General features: G+C 38.1%; 1 protein-coding gene across 2 annotated transcripts in view; it reads right to left on the minus strand.

Moving 5' to 3' along the window:
• The window catches only part of TTYH1 (tweety family member 1), a 1,335,534-nt gene that overhangs the window by 71,008 nt on the left and 1,250,532 nt on the right, over positions 1-13,994 (minus strand). The window contains exon 12 of one of the 2 annotated variants that reach the window (XM_044081666.1): positions 1,456-1,504. In XM_044081666.1, the coding sequence (XP_043937601.1) occupies positions 1,456-1,504 (49 nt within the window). Of the gene's footprint in view, positions 1-1,318; positions 1,505-13,994 lie in introns of both variants that reach the window. The other variant, XM_044081659.1, reaches the window with a different exon arrangement.

The following is a 13,994-nucleotide window of genomic DNA, read 5'->3' on the forward strand; positions in this document are numbered from 1 at the left end:
TTCTTTACAGGCATTTAGTCACTAAGCAAAAATAACATTTTATTGGGAAATTAAATATGGTGTCCTTAGTCATTATATATATGGATTAGACTTGCATTATTCACAGACGTTTGTATGGAATATTCAGCAGTATAGTCTTCTGTGTGTAAATCTGTTATGATTGCTACTGATATGGCTACTAATTCATATCATGAAGCAGAATTGATAAGTCAGCTCCATGTTTATTCAGATCACAATACAGAAAGTCTGGAATTAAAAAAAAATACATATTATATATATATATATATATATATATATATATATATATATAGACACACACGCACACACACACACACACACACACACACACAGACACACACACACATATTGTGTGTGGGCATGTGCGTGCATGTGTGCGTCTGTGTGCATGTGTGTACATGCGTGTGCGCTTCTGTGTGTATTTTGTGTGGGTCTGTGTGCATGTATGTCACTACCTGAAAAGGATACTCCATATCTGCAGACATAAGAGAATTGTAAGGGATTTGTGGGTGTTCAGCCCTTCGGGGCAGAAGAGAACAAAATTGGTTGCAGATTTACAAGACTATTCAGTTCCCATACTCACTCCCTCATCTCCATGGACCACCTTTTTGGAGTGGTAAAGGTTCTGCATTCTGCATTTATTCTCTGTTTGTTTAAGGGTTCCAAGTGCTTCCCAATATAACTAACGAAATACAGCACCTGGCATGAATTCATCAATGTTTGGCTTTCACAGGTAACTACCAGTTCTTTTTTTACACTTCAGCTGGCCTACTTTGAAAGCTGGATTGAGTTGGGTATCAGCAGTGAAACAAATGAAGGACAGATTCCTTCTTCACTGTTGCCATGGCAATGGCCCTCTTTGTCTGCTTTTTATGCTGAAGCATTTTGAGTGTCCTTCTCAGTATGTTTCTGTTCACAAAGAAGCATCGTTTGAATGTGCGCCATGTGCTACAAATAATATGCGTAGGGCTATATGTGTTAGAATGGTTAAGCTGACAACTGTAAGGTTTCTTTCACATCAACAAGGTAGAAAGCGCTAACCAGAGTTAGATGCCTGCAAGATGTTTTTACTTGGATTTGAAGGTATCTCCTACCTTTTGTGATGTTAGCATAACTTGAAAATGCAATGGATTAGCACACATCTTGGACAGTAACTTTCTTGCTTTACATACTAAAAGTATAGAACAGATGAAGCTGCAGAACCTCTAAACACTACAAATTCAGGCTTGATGGATACCATGTCTCTAAGAAACATCTTTCCTTTCTTATCCTGCTGTTTTTGCAGGGTGTGGCTACTCACATGTACTGTGAGACGGGGGCGTTGGAAATGGGAGGGGCTGAGACACGCAGGCTGTTCTGGCTGCCGCAGCTACTGCTGTAGCTATAGAAACTTGGCAGGTGTGGCCTGCCTGTCACACGAGATGTCTGTCTACGTGCCTGAGGGTTGAATGGGTCATCATCATCCATGTCATCATAATCTGAATCCCTGTGGATAAAAAAAAGAAGAAAGAAAAGTCACAAGCTTGATGCACACAGTAAGGCACATTTCTCAAATAAGATTCAAAGTACAGAAAGAGCAGCATATCAGGGCTAATATGATCACCATGCTACCTAAGCACTCTGAATAAATCCGTTACATAGATATTAACTTTTTTCTGAAGTCACCTGGAGGGCAAACTCTACTCAAGGCCTCACATCCATGCTTTACAGTAATCCTTCACGTGCTGTGGACACATAAATTAAGGAAAAGATGCATCTATTTTTATGAATGTTTATCCCTGTTATATTTTGGGTAAGTTAAGTCATCCAGCAATAATTCTATGAAAATGCATGAAAAACTTGTAAGATGTGTCATATTGAGAAATTTGCTTGTAATGGTTTTACTGCATGTATTTTCAGATATGTACTGTTAATAGAATACTACGATAATATATCACCAAGCCATATTTAACAACTGTCTTATTTTTCTGGTTAGGCATTGATTCTGTTGTCTGCTGTGGCTTGCTGAAATCAAGAAATGCTATTCAGCCAATATAATTTGACAAAAATCAAATTCTCCAGTAGAAAAAAGTGACTACCAAACAAATGCACATCACTCTCCTTTGCATACACTGGCTTTGCCCTTTACACTCCCTTAATACCGTGAAATGGAGAGTTTATTTATGTAATTTTGTTGACCAAATTGTCACCACATAACCCATAGCAATTTCTTTTTCTGGGGAGATTCATTTGGTATTCATACAGATAAATAAAATTTGTCAGTGTCACAGTAGGAATTCCTCTACTTTTCTGGGTAAGCAAGAGTTTTTGTTTTGCTTCAACAACGGTAGAATAAATCTCAGCTGGCTGTGGTTAGTAGCTTACTGTAAGCTAAAGTCTCGGAAAGCTAACTGGAGTAGCATGTTATCCCTCTACTTTTCACACAGTTCGGATTTGGGAGAAAATGAGTTATTGAAAACATCTACTCTATAGCTGGGTTCAGAGGTTAATGTATACTGTCATGTGCTTGCAAAGGAGCCCATAGTTGCAGACGACTTTCAGGTAAGCAGTCAGTAGAGGAAGATATTTGGACATCTGTGCATGCTTTGCTTGATTATATATTTAATTAGCAGAGAATTTGGGTGGGTGTGGGGGGGCTTGGCCTCCTACAAAAAAAACATTGTGTGTCTTTTTTCAATCCTCTGAGCATCTTTAGGTTTTCAGCAATTACATTTCAATCATTGTTGGCTTGACAAGTGTCTGCTTCAATGGATGATTAGACAGAGAAATGTGCCTGTGATGTTTTTATTCCATGTATTACACAGATACTGAACTTATTGTTACTAGAGCACTTCTGAGATAATGAATCACAAAGCCATATTTGCCATCTGTCTCACTTTTCAAGTTAGACAATGGATGGAGATTGGACTGTTATGATGAGCACCTAGAAGATGCATCCTTATAAACCAAGAAGTACCTCATGCATTTACAAAACAGTGAAAGGTACAAGGAATGACCTGGGATGTTTGAATGACTAGGTAATGAAACTCAAAGGTTGTGATTCCATCTCACAGGCAGTCCTACTCTAGATTCAGAAGTGATGGGCTTATGATGAATGGAAATGGGCAGAACTAGTGGAAATAACCAGTAAGATGGGTTTAATGGAATAAAATGAAGGTGTCTGCATCAGCAGAGGAGGATGTCCTTTATTTGTTGCTATCTGTGGGCACTGAGTAAGAAACAACCTCATTTTTTACTTTACAATGTAGAGAAGATTACATGACCCCAAGAGTGGGTGCGAAGACATTACTAGTTGATTTTGATCACAAACTAAAAAGGAAATGTTAGATTCTAGTTCAAGAAAGCTACAGTTTGGTGACATGATGTGGGCAGATGACGCTCTAACTGTGACAAAGGCAGTCTTTGCTTAATTGGTGGAGTGGGCATTGAAGGGACTTGGTAGGGGAAAAAAGAAATGATGGGGCATGCCAGTTTGCTTCTCAGAGGGAAGGGTTGGGGACATGTTTCTTGGGGTGTTTGTAATTTAGATATAAACCCCTTATTGAACAGGTGGGTGTCGGATGAAACATGGTTCAAGTAATTTCAGGACTTTTTGCTGAACTTGTAGGACTTGTAATAAGGACAGATAATGAGTCAGTATTAATGAGATGGAGATCAGATACATGATGGTAGAGTTTGCTTATAGGGGAGGGTATCTAGAGAGTTACATCACCAGCAGAAGTAACTGAAATTCCTAACAACACCTATTGCATTGTCACCTCTTCATTGCCATTGGGCATGCACAAAGGAGGCATGGCTATGGCCTAATGATAAACCCCCTGGATAGCTGCCTGGATGATGTCCATGCATTACAGGCTATGTTGCAGTGAAGCAGATAGTCAACGGGTGCAAAGCTGCAAGATGTGACTCAAAAGAGCTTTCATTCACAGGAAGTGGCCTTCAGAAGAGATTAAAGATATAAGAGAGGAAGCGAAACAAACAGAAAATAAATCGCTGTAAAGCTGTCTTCTCACGTTACTTACTTGTATTTATTTATTTAGGCTTGTTGTTCAGGATAGTGGACTGATCTGATTGGACTCATTTCACACATATGGAGTTATAGCAGAAGTATGAAACTGCAGTACAAAAGTAGAGCACAGAAAGCAAAATTTATGGTGTTAGCTATTAAGGCTACAACTGTACAAAGTAAAAAAATGAGTGGCTTACTATACAGAGAGATGCAGAGTCTAATCTGTAGTTGCAGATGTAAAGCTGAATAATAACAGATACATATATGAATGATACTATCAGGACAGAAAACTGGGCTTGTAGGGTGAGTAATTGGTGGTTAAGTGCAAACAGTTGATGGTTAGATGGTGATGTGGGTTACCAGAGACTGATATCACTGGAAAATCCAGATCACAATATGTAGAACACAATCTTCTAGAATGTGGCAAAGGACATATACCAAAAGCTACTTCTTAGGAACGTTACTCTGGTTATAAGAGATAGAAATGCGCAAGACTTGTGCATTTTGTAAGAGAATTGTTGCATTTAGATATAAGCCCCTTATTGAACAGGTGGGTGTCAGATGAAACATGGTTCAAGTCATTTCAGGACTTTTTGCTGAACCTGTAGGACTTGTAATAAGGACAGATAATGAGTCAGTATTAATGAGGTAAGACACACCGCTGATCTTATTTATAGTGGCTAGCTACATGGATGATTTTTCATAATGGAAGGCAGTATTGATGATTTCCAATCAGTTGTGTAGTACATATGTTCATAGGTTCATAGGTATTTACTAGACTAAAGACCACAAGGGCCTTTTTAAGCTTAGCCATGCATCCAAAATCCCTGACAAGTTCTGGTACCCTTGATAAGTGTAAGCAGGGGCTTAGAGGTGAAACATTTACAAGCAGGGGCCAGGGAGTTGAACAATTTACATGATGTCTGTGTCCATTAGAGACATAGGTGCCAGACCAGGAATGAATTGCATGTTCTCCATATGATTGTCCAAGTTACATCTGAATTGGGTTAGGGAGGTACTCTCCTTCACATGGAAGGGGAACCTGTTTCAGAGAAGGGGTAGTCTCTGGGATAAACACCTGTCTGTCCAGCAGGTCCTATTTACATCACAGGCAAGGTTTAAGTCTTTATAACAGGCAAATCTGGTGCTATTTGTTTTGCAGATAAACTAGTGAAAAGAGGGTTATTTATTTAAGTAGAACACAATGGCTTAATGGTTAGATGTCTGCCTCATTCTGCCGTGGTCTTTGCTTCATTCCACAATGACTTAATGGTTAGATCTCTGTCTCATTATGCTGTGGTCTGTGGTTCACTCTTGACATCTGGTCACTGTCATTGTGGAGCTTGAGTATTCTCCCTATGTTACTGTGCTTTTTTTGTAGGTACTCAAACTTTCATCCACCTTCCAGAAATTTGACAGCACTAAACTGCATAGTAAATATCTAAACTGTATGTATTATATTTGTAGTAAATGCATTGTGTTTATTCTAGCTTTTGTAACCTATTATGTGGCTGATAAGAGTTTGAGAATGATCAGTTTACTTATTCATTTAGCTAGCTAACTAATAAAGTAATAAATATCTGACAAAAAAAAAAATAAGAAGTTGCAGAAGGCTGAATTAGAGGTGATAGGCAAATAATCCAGAAAAGGGCATATATCCAATGAGGTACTGTAACAGTGTCAAGAACCAGGCTATATAGAGCTGGGAGAACTGGAAGGAGCTAGAGAGAAATGGAAACGCAGCCATAATCACACAGTACCTATCCCATGTGGAAGAGGATGGCCAGTGTGAAAAGGTTCTTATTATAGGTTCATAGGTTGATACTGGGCTATCTGCCCAAAGGCATATATTAGCCCAGCCACATTGTGCGGTATTCACCGCCCCTTTAGTAGTTCCCTAGACCCTTGTACTAGCAGCTAGTACCCTTGGCCTCTATCTAGTAGTGCTGTTGGTGTGATCCCCGGTGTGAACTTTCTGTTACCCATCCACTCATCAAGGTTCCTCTTGAAGAGTGATAGTGAGAGGCTCTGTCTTATGTAGATTGGAACCCTGTTCCATAGTAAGGGAAGTCTCTGCGAAGGGAATCTATCCCTCCAGCATGTTCTATTCATTGTTGTGTTGAGGTTTATATCCCTAGAGTGTGTAGCTCGAGTAGATTTGGTTTTGCTAAGATGGAGCATGTTCAACAATTCTGGGTTGGACATGGCTCTGTACGTTAGACAGAGATCGCCTCTGAGAAAGCGGTATGCAACAGAGAACAGTCTTAGCTTTTTCAATCGTGCTGCATAGGGCAACTGTTTGAGGCCAGTAATCCTCTTGGTTAGGTACCTCTGTGGTCTCTCCAGCTGCTGGAGATGTCTAGCCAGGTACATTCCAATTGGTGCATTGTACTCAATAATGGGTCTGATGAGGGATTTTATCATTAATTTTATCATTTATGATGCTTTTATCATTCATCTTCCTTAAAGATAAGTATATTCAGCATTTTCTTTAGAGTATTGTGGGGAGTTGTCTTAACAGTGTAAGACAGAGTTACCCAGCTGCCTAAGCATCAAAGAGGGCTGAACAGGCATGTAATTTCCTTAGTCATACATTTGGCTTGGGTAAGTGAGACTGAGTCTAAGCATGGGGTAATATTATGTGACCACTTTGGGATGATTAGGTTATGCAATTTACTGGTAGTTGAACATCTACCCCCAGGTGTATGGGGGGGGGGGCAAATAAATTACTTGAAATACAAAACTGCATTGGATGTGTGTGTGTGTGTCTTTCGGCTTTTCCCGGTTAGGGGTCGCCACAGTGGAACTCTGGTCCGCTAATGATTGGCAGTAGAGTTTTACGTGCTGGCTTGCTGGGCCTAACACACAACCTTCAACGAAGGAACGCACATTCACGCATGTCGTCACACAGTAGACGCTCTAACTGAGAATCGAACGGGCAACGTCTAACTGTGAGGCGACAACGTGCTCCAGAAATAACTGCATGAAACAGGCTACTTTATGTGGCCACATATATGTTGCAGTACCCTATCCTGGAAGCCAGGGGGAGTCTGTTCATACCACATTCTGGATGTTAAGTGAGAATGATATTTATTTTGTTGCTTGGTGATTTCTTCATTTCTTTATTTTCCATTTCTTAACTAGATAGGTAAGCTGGTTACAAAACTCTTTTCAGCTACGACATCAACAACCAGGTGCACTCTTGGGATTTTAATTGAACATTTTAACCACTTACTTAAGTCAATGTAAAAAGACACTTATGAGAGACCAGTTTGAATAGAATTGTTTTGTTATCTTTCTATTCTCTTTGAATACAACTGTTTTCTTACTAACCTAACCGCTCATCATACTATCAGGTCTATATGACATCGTCAAAAACATTAATTATTGAATCACTATTCAGCGACCCCAAATCTCACTTTATCGAACAGCCGTTTAATTGAAGTTTTTCACAGGGAAAAACAATGGCTGTGTAACCAAAGCCCATCACAAAATTTAAAAAATTTAAAACCCATCCAAGCTGTGCCCCCACATCCCCCTAACTAAATATACCAACTCCCAGATCACACTACAGTGGAGAAAAGAGCAAATTCCCGATGATGGCCAACCATTGTTTTTCCCTATGAAAAACTTTGATTAAATGGCTGTTCGATAAAGTGAGATTTCGACAAAGTGTGTTCACTAAATAGTAATTCAACAATTAGTGTTTTCAGCGATGTGATATAGACCCATACTATCTATCTATAACTTTCAACACCTGCCCTCCCCCCACTCTTAGGGTTGACTTGTATCTTTTTATTTTTATTCCTAGAGTAGTAGACTATACTTCTAATACTTTTGTATATACCGATTGTCATATTTAATCATAATTTTTTTATTTATTTTTATTTTACATCACAGGTATCTACTCATGCTTTATTGTATCTTATGTATTCCATTACCAAACTGAATGTATATATCTGTAACTATATCTATACATATATATATATATATATATATATATATATATATATATATATATATATATTTTTTTTTTTTTTTTTTAATGACATTTGCACTACTGTTTTTACACTACTGTTTTATTTGATGTTATTTAATTCTCTGGAGCTTTTCTCACTGGGCCTCAGCTGAAAATGGCTATTTATTATCCTTTCAGACTTTCCAGGTAAACAAATGTCAATAAATAAATAATAAATACGTTTGTGAGAAAGCTCCTGACATTCAATTTAATTTTTAGGCAGAGTATCCAGTATTGTAAGTGTGGGGAGTGGTGTATGAACGCATTGTTTAGGGGTCAGGAGTACAACAATCCTGAAGAATGTTGACTATTGTGGTTTTTGTAGCAAAATAAACACTATTGATTAATTGATGCAAGTTCTATCTGCATCATGCACCTGAAAACACTCTTAAATTTTGAATAACATTGAAATAGGTTTTAATTGATGTTAAAACTAGGGATATGGCATTGTAAGGTCAAGATATGAATGTATGAAATATGTTAATGTGGTTACGCACTCGTTTGGTGTGATCTGAGTTGACAGAGTTGACTATTCTTTATTTCTAAATTTGTTTTGATTTTCATGGCTTAACTTTTATCTCTCTTACCTTTACAGTGTGCTTATTTTTTATTTTTTGTCATGGAAAGGCTAATGAATTGATAATCTACATGTATATGACATGAGGATTAGACAGTGAGAGATGGCAATTATGTACCTAAGAGTATAGTCTGCTACATCTAATATGGGAGAGAAGGCTTACATTCCTTTAAGTGGGGCTTATAGTGTTAGTATTTTTTTTTGTTATGAATATTGTACAGTAGTTTGCTTGATTGATGCATGGTCCTGAAGTTATGGCAATGTGATGGAAATGCTAATAATGTACTCCAATAAGATATTTGGTAGGTATGTGTCTTCCGATTTGGACAGGAAGATGGTTAAGATGTCAGACTCAGTTTGGTGAAACTCTGATATGGCACTAAACAAGAGCATGGAGAGTACCTTACAGGAAGATGATTATTTTTTTAAAGGTGTAGTAGATGCAAAGGTGGAAAACATGACAATGAATGAGGGCTGAAATATCCATTTATATTGGTATTCTGATGTGTGGAGAATGAAGGAAGGCAGGAAGGAAGGAAGGGATGAAGGAAGGAAGGAAGGCAGGAAGGAATGAAGAAAGAAAGGAAGGAAGGAAGGAAGGAAGGAAGGAAGGAAGGAAGGCAGGAAGGAATGAAGAAAGAAAGGAAGGAATGAAGGAAGGAAGGAATGAAGAAAGAAAGGAAGGAAGGAAGGAATGAAGGAAGGAAGGAAGGAATGAATGAAGAAAGAAAGGAAGGAAGGAAGGAAGGAAGGAAGGAAGGAAGGAAGGAAGGAAGGAAGGCAGGAATGAATGAAGAAAGAAAGGAAGGAATGAAGGAAGGAAGGAAGGAAGGAAGGCAGAAAGGAAGGAAGGACAGCAGGAAGGAAGGAAGAAGCCATGCAGAGGTTTACATGACTGGGTGTAGCTAGTGAGGAAAGACAGAACGCTTCCTGGGTTGAACATCAAGTGACTTTTGGCTGAAGATGGATTGTACTGCACTGTTACAAGGTTACATCCTTTTCTAGATGGACACTTTCTGTCTTTTTGCTGGCAGTTATTTATTGAAATGTTTTCTGGTATATTGTATAGTGAATGTACTCTGTGGGAATATTCACAGAGCCAATGACATTTTGTTGTTCATGTGATTAGCATAGGATTTACACAGGCCATTATATAACATGTAATAAACCTAGTGCTGCTAATGAGCTATTAAGAGAAACCGCAGTGCAAAAGTGAAAGAATGTCTAATACCAAGGCATGAATTTAAATAGAAAGGGACATGTAATATCAAGGTTTTCTTCTGCAGGAGGCAAACTATGTGGAAGGTTGTACCCTTCAATGACCTTGCTTGTATAGCCTCATTGTCCTTCCACAAGCTGTGCAAACTCAGAATTAGAATATATAAAATAATAATGGACTGAAAAAAAATAAAAAAAAATAATGCATTAAGGGTACATTTTCCACCTGGGAGGTACAGAACAGCTTGTCTTCGTGCAAAAAACATCAGATTTTAGCCTTAGAATTACATGTTGTGTTTGGTATGTGATATGCCATTGTTTTCAACATTGTCAGCCTTTTGCCCTCAGGCTTATAGAAATTAAACTTGTAGTTTGTACGTTTGAAGTAGAAGTGGATTCATAGTAAAATAACTACCGAGAAACTGGTGTAGAGATCATAAATGGCTTTCTTACCGATATATCAGTTTATGAAATTCTTAGTCATCTGTTAACTAGGTAAGGGTACTGGTATTTCTTGTATACAAGCATCATTTTATTTATAAAACGTCCTTAGATAAAACTGTCACAGACATTTGAGCATATACACTCTCTACACATTCAAAACCAGAGGTTAGGACTGAATCCTAGACCCTGTAGCTGTAAAAGGGAATCCTTAACCAGAAAACTACCATGATGCTTAAGACAACACTGAAATGAACCACAATTCAGGGTAGTATGTTTGGACATATTACTGTGAAGAGCATGAGCTGAGAAATTCTACATGTAAGACAGATCAGTAAGCAAGCAAAATATGATGGTAGAAAAGTAAGTAATGATCAATGTAGAGGTATACCAACAAGTCATAAAATGCAGTAATTATAGTCAAAAGGTTAAAGATGGTAATGGAACCAAAAACGGAAGGTGTCATGTAAAAGTGAGAGTGCTGGTAAGGCTTTTGGTGTAGCGAGTCAGTAATATGAGGATGTTAGGACAGGAAGGCATCTAGAGGTTTGGTACAAAGTGGACTTCTGCTGGTATGAAAGCATAACAATGTTTATAATCTGCAAGAGTAATATAGGGAATAGCTGGAGTAGTTCCTTCAGCTGAAGGAAGGAATCAAACCAATGAAACAAAGTAGGCAGAATGATGCGACAGCTGGCTTTTTCCCCTGTACTGCAGTCTAGAACAAAGTGATTGCTTTAATCCATTTCTGCCTATAGCACCTTTTTTGTATACTCACATTTAACACCCATAATTCCTTATGGCATCATGACATTTATGAGGTCCAGTTTACTTATCTAAGTGACTTATCGGTTAATAATAGGTAGCATAAAAAATGGTTGTGTGAAAGTAACAAAATGACACTAGGATTATTAGTCTAAGATGACCTTCAGTAGTGCTGTTAATAATTCTGTCACTTCTTATTCATATTTTCACATTTACCTGTGTACGTTTTGTAGGGTGGCTGTGGTGGTGCAGTGGTTAGCATTGCTGCCTCACAGTAAGAGGTTCTCTGGTTTGGTTTTCGGCTAGGATGCCTTCTGTGCAGAGTGTGCATGTCCTCCCTGCAGTCATGTGGGTTTCCTCTGGGTATTCTGGTTTCCTCCCACATACCAAAGACATGTCGAAGGTGGATTGGACACTCTAAATTGGCCCTAGGTGTGTGTGCCTACTGTGGAAGGTTGTGTGCCAGCCTGGCAACTTGACACCGTAAAACTACACTGCCAATCATTCTGCAGACCATTGCTCTGCTGAAGTGACTGTTAACAGAAAAAGTTGAAAGGAAATGAAGAACCTCTGTATTTTTGTAAAGGAGAGAGCTATATGTTAGTGCTGAGTATGGTGTGACCTACCATCGTGGTAGCCGCTGCCTAGGTGTAGTAGACTATACCACACATATTGCTAGTTATTTGGATGTGATTTTGAAGATATGCAATATTTTCATATGAACATTAACATTTCCAAAAGTGAGTAACTTGCAAGCTATTGTGTGGCATCATTTGAAAGTTTTGATGATGCTGAAGAACTGATACTTGGACTGCTAGTCCAACATCTTGAGAGATTTTCAATTTCATTTATATTGTTAATTATACTAATCAACATGATATTTATATACATGTAAATATCTCAATAAGCAAGTTCTCAAAAGAAAGTCTTGCTGTCATGTTAAAGCTCTAGTATGGCTGATCAAAAACCTTTTGAAACTCTGCATCTCGACTGTACAGTTTCCAAGATATGAAACGTTTTATGAAACTTTACAGAAAACAACAGAAAATTTTAGCTGAGTTTGTGGGGATTATAATATATTGTAGTATCACTATAAATAGCATGGGTGCATTGACTATGATCACTGAAAAAGAAAACATCTTACTGCTACCATTGTTTTTTGTATCATTATATCATTTTCAGTTCACAAGATATTTACTTTTGTTTATCATGTGCTTTTTAACTTGATTTTAAAGAAAATGGTCTGGAATGTAGATATGTGTAGATTGCAACAGGTGTGACATTCCACACTTAAGAGGTGTTAAAGAGTAAGGAATATACACTGAGTGGTGCCATCAACCCAGGATGGATGTGGGGTGTGAACAGTTCAGTGCAGATAGTTCAGTGACAGAAGCTCATAGTTATTGTGCCTGATATCAGTGAAAAATGTCAAAAGGTAAGACAAGGAGTTAACAAACAGCATAGCCAAAAAATGCACACCTACCTCTTTGAATCCTTTGTCTACAGACAGCTCCTGGATTTTTTTTTTAACCAACACTCAAAATAAGAATCCACTGTGGAGCATTCCTACTACACCAACCATAATGAAGGTATGTGGGTTGAGAATTGCAGTGACTGGCTTACCTCACACAACCAAAAGATAAAGTCAGCCAGTATCACAAGATTATCAATGATAAAACAAACAATAAAAGTTGAAAATGGGATAAAAAGTGAAGTAAGTATGTATGATTAAAAAGTGATGTAAGTATGCACAGGGGATGATTATGTAGGCAAGAGCAAGTGCAGTCAAACCAGAAGTTGTAAAGAGAGCTCTATTTGGGAAGAAATTGATGAAAAACGATAGAATCTGTAGAAAGAAAAGAACATGGGAGCTATTACTATTGAGTGAGTCTGGTAATACACTACATGATGGGAGGTGGAATTCTGCAGCCTCAAGCAATAGCGAGGAGCAGGGTCACCCCTACGTCTCTACTGGGAGCACTTCATAGGTAGCATCTGATGAAGACTACATTGGAGAAAGTAGAATGACTCTGAATTATGGATGATGACAGGATCAGAACTGGATGTATACTACTATCCATAAAAGTGACTAACAAATAAAGCAGTTCATAAGAAACATGGCCAATTAGACAAAGTTTCCAAAAGTAGATCAGAAGAGTTTAGTGAACCTAACTTGTGTTCTAGAAGAACAGTCTAAATTCATCAAGTAGGAGGGTGGAGCAAAAACGAAGAAAAATAACCCTACTGTCAGTAAGGCAATAATCTTCTCCACTGCTAAAATGGCAGAACATAAAGAGGAACAACATATTTCTTGAAGGACTGCTATAATCAGAAACTGAAAAACATTCTTTTTAACATATTTTGGTCTTCTTTGTAATGCTAATATCCCTGGATTAGGGTGTCATGCCTGTAATCTACAGATGACGAAGAATTAACTCTTGAGTATCATTTGCCTGAAAGTCAACCTGCCGTGAATAGGAGCTTTTCCATAGGATATCACTCTTGGTGAGTTATGCTGCCATTAATGTCCTTTTCAGGGATAATTTCTCCCTTTTTCAAGTTGGTGCAACCATGGAGTTGGTAGATATATATATATATATATATATATATATATATATATATATATATGTGTTTGGGGGTGTGGGGGCTTGTCCCCACATCAGGGGTGCAAAGGGGACTTGCTCACCTGCAAAAACACTTAAAAAGTGTTTTTTTGCCATTTTTGGGGGGGAATGCAGTTTGGGGATTCTGTTCCTTGGCAAGCTGAGATTTATCCACTCATGGTAGAAGCCCCTAAATCACTTTAAGTGACTGTTATTATTACTTCATTATTTGTTTTTTAAAACAATCCTGCTAAGACTTAATTTAAATGATGTGATTTTGCTTTTTAGTTCAGACTTTAATCTTACAGTGCTCTGTGTCCCCACAAAATGACAGATGTTGCAGTT

This window comes from Protopterus annectens, chromosome 1.part1 (assembly GCF_019279795.1).
Source record: "Protopterus annectens isolate FY-2018-M chromosome 1.part1, PAN1.0, whole genome shotgun sequence".
Taxonomy (NCBI): Eukaryota; Metazoa; Chordata; order Ceratodontiformes; family Protopteridae; genus Protopterus; species Protopterus annectens.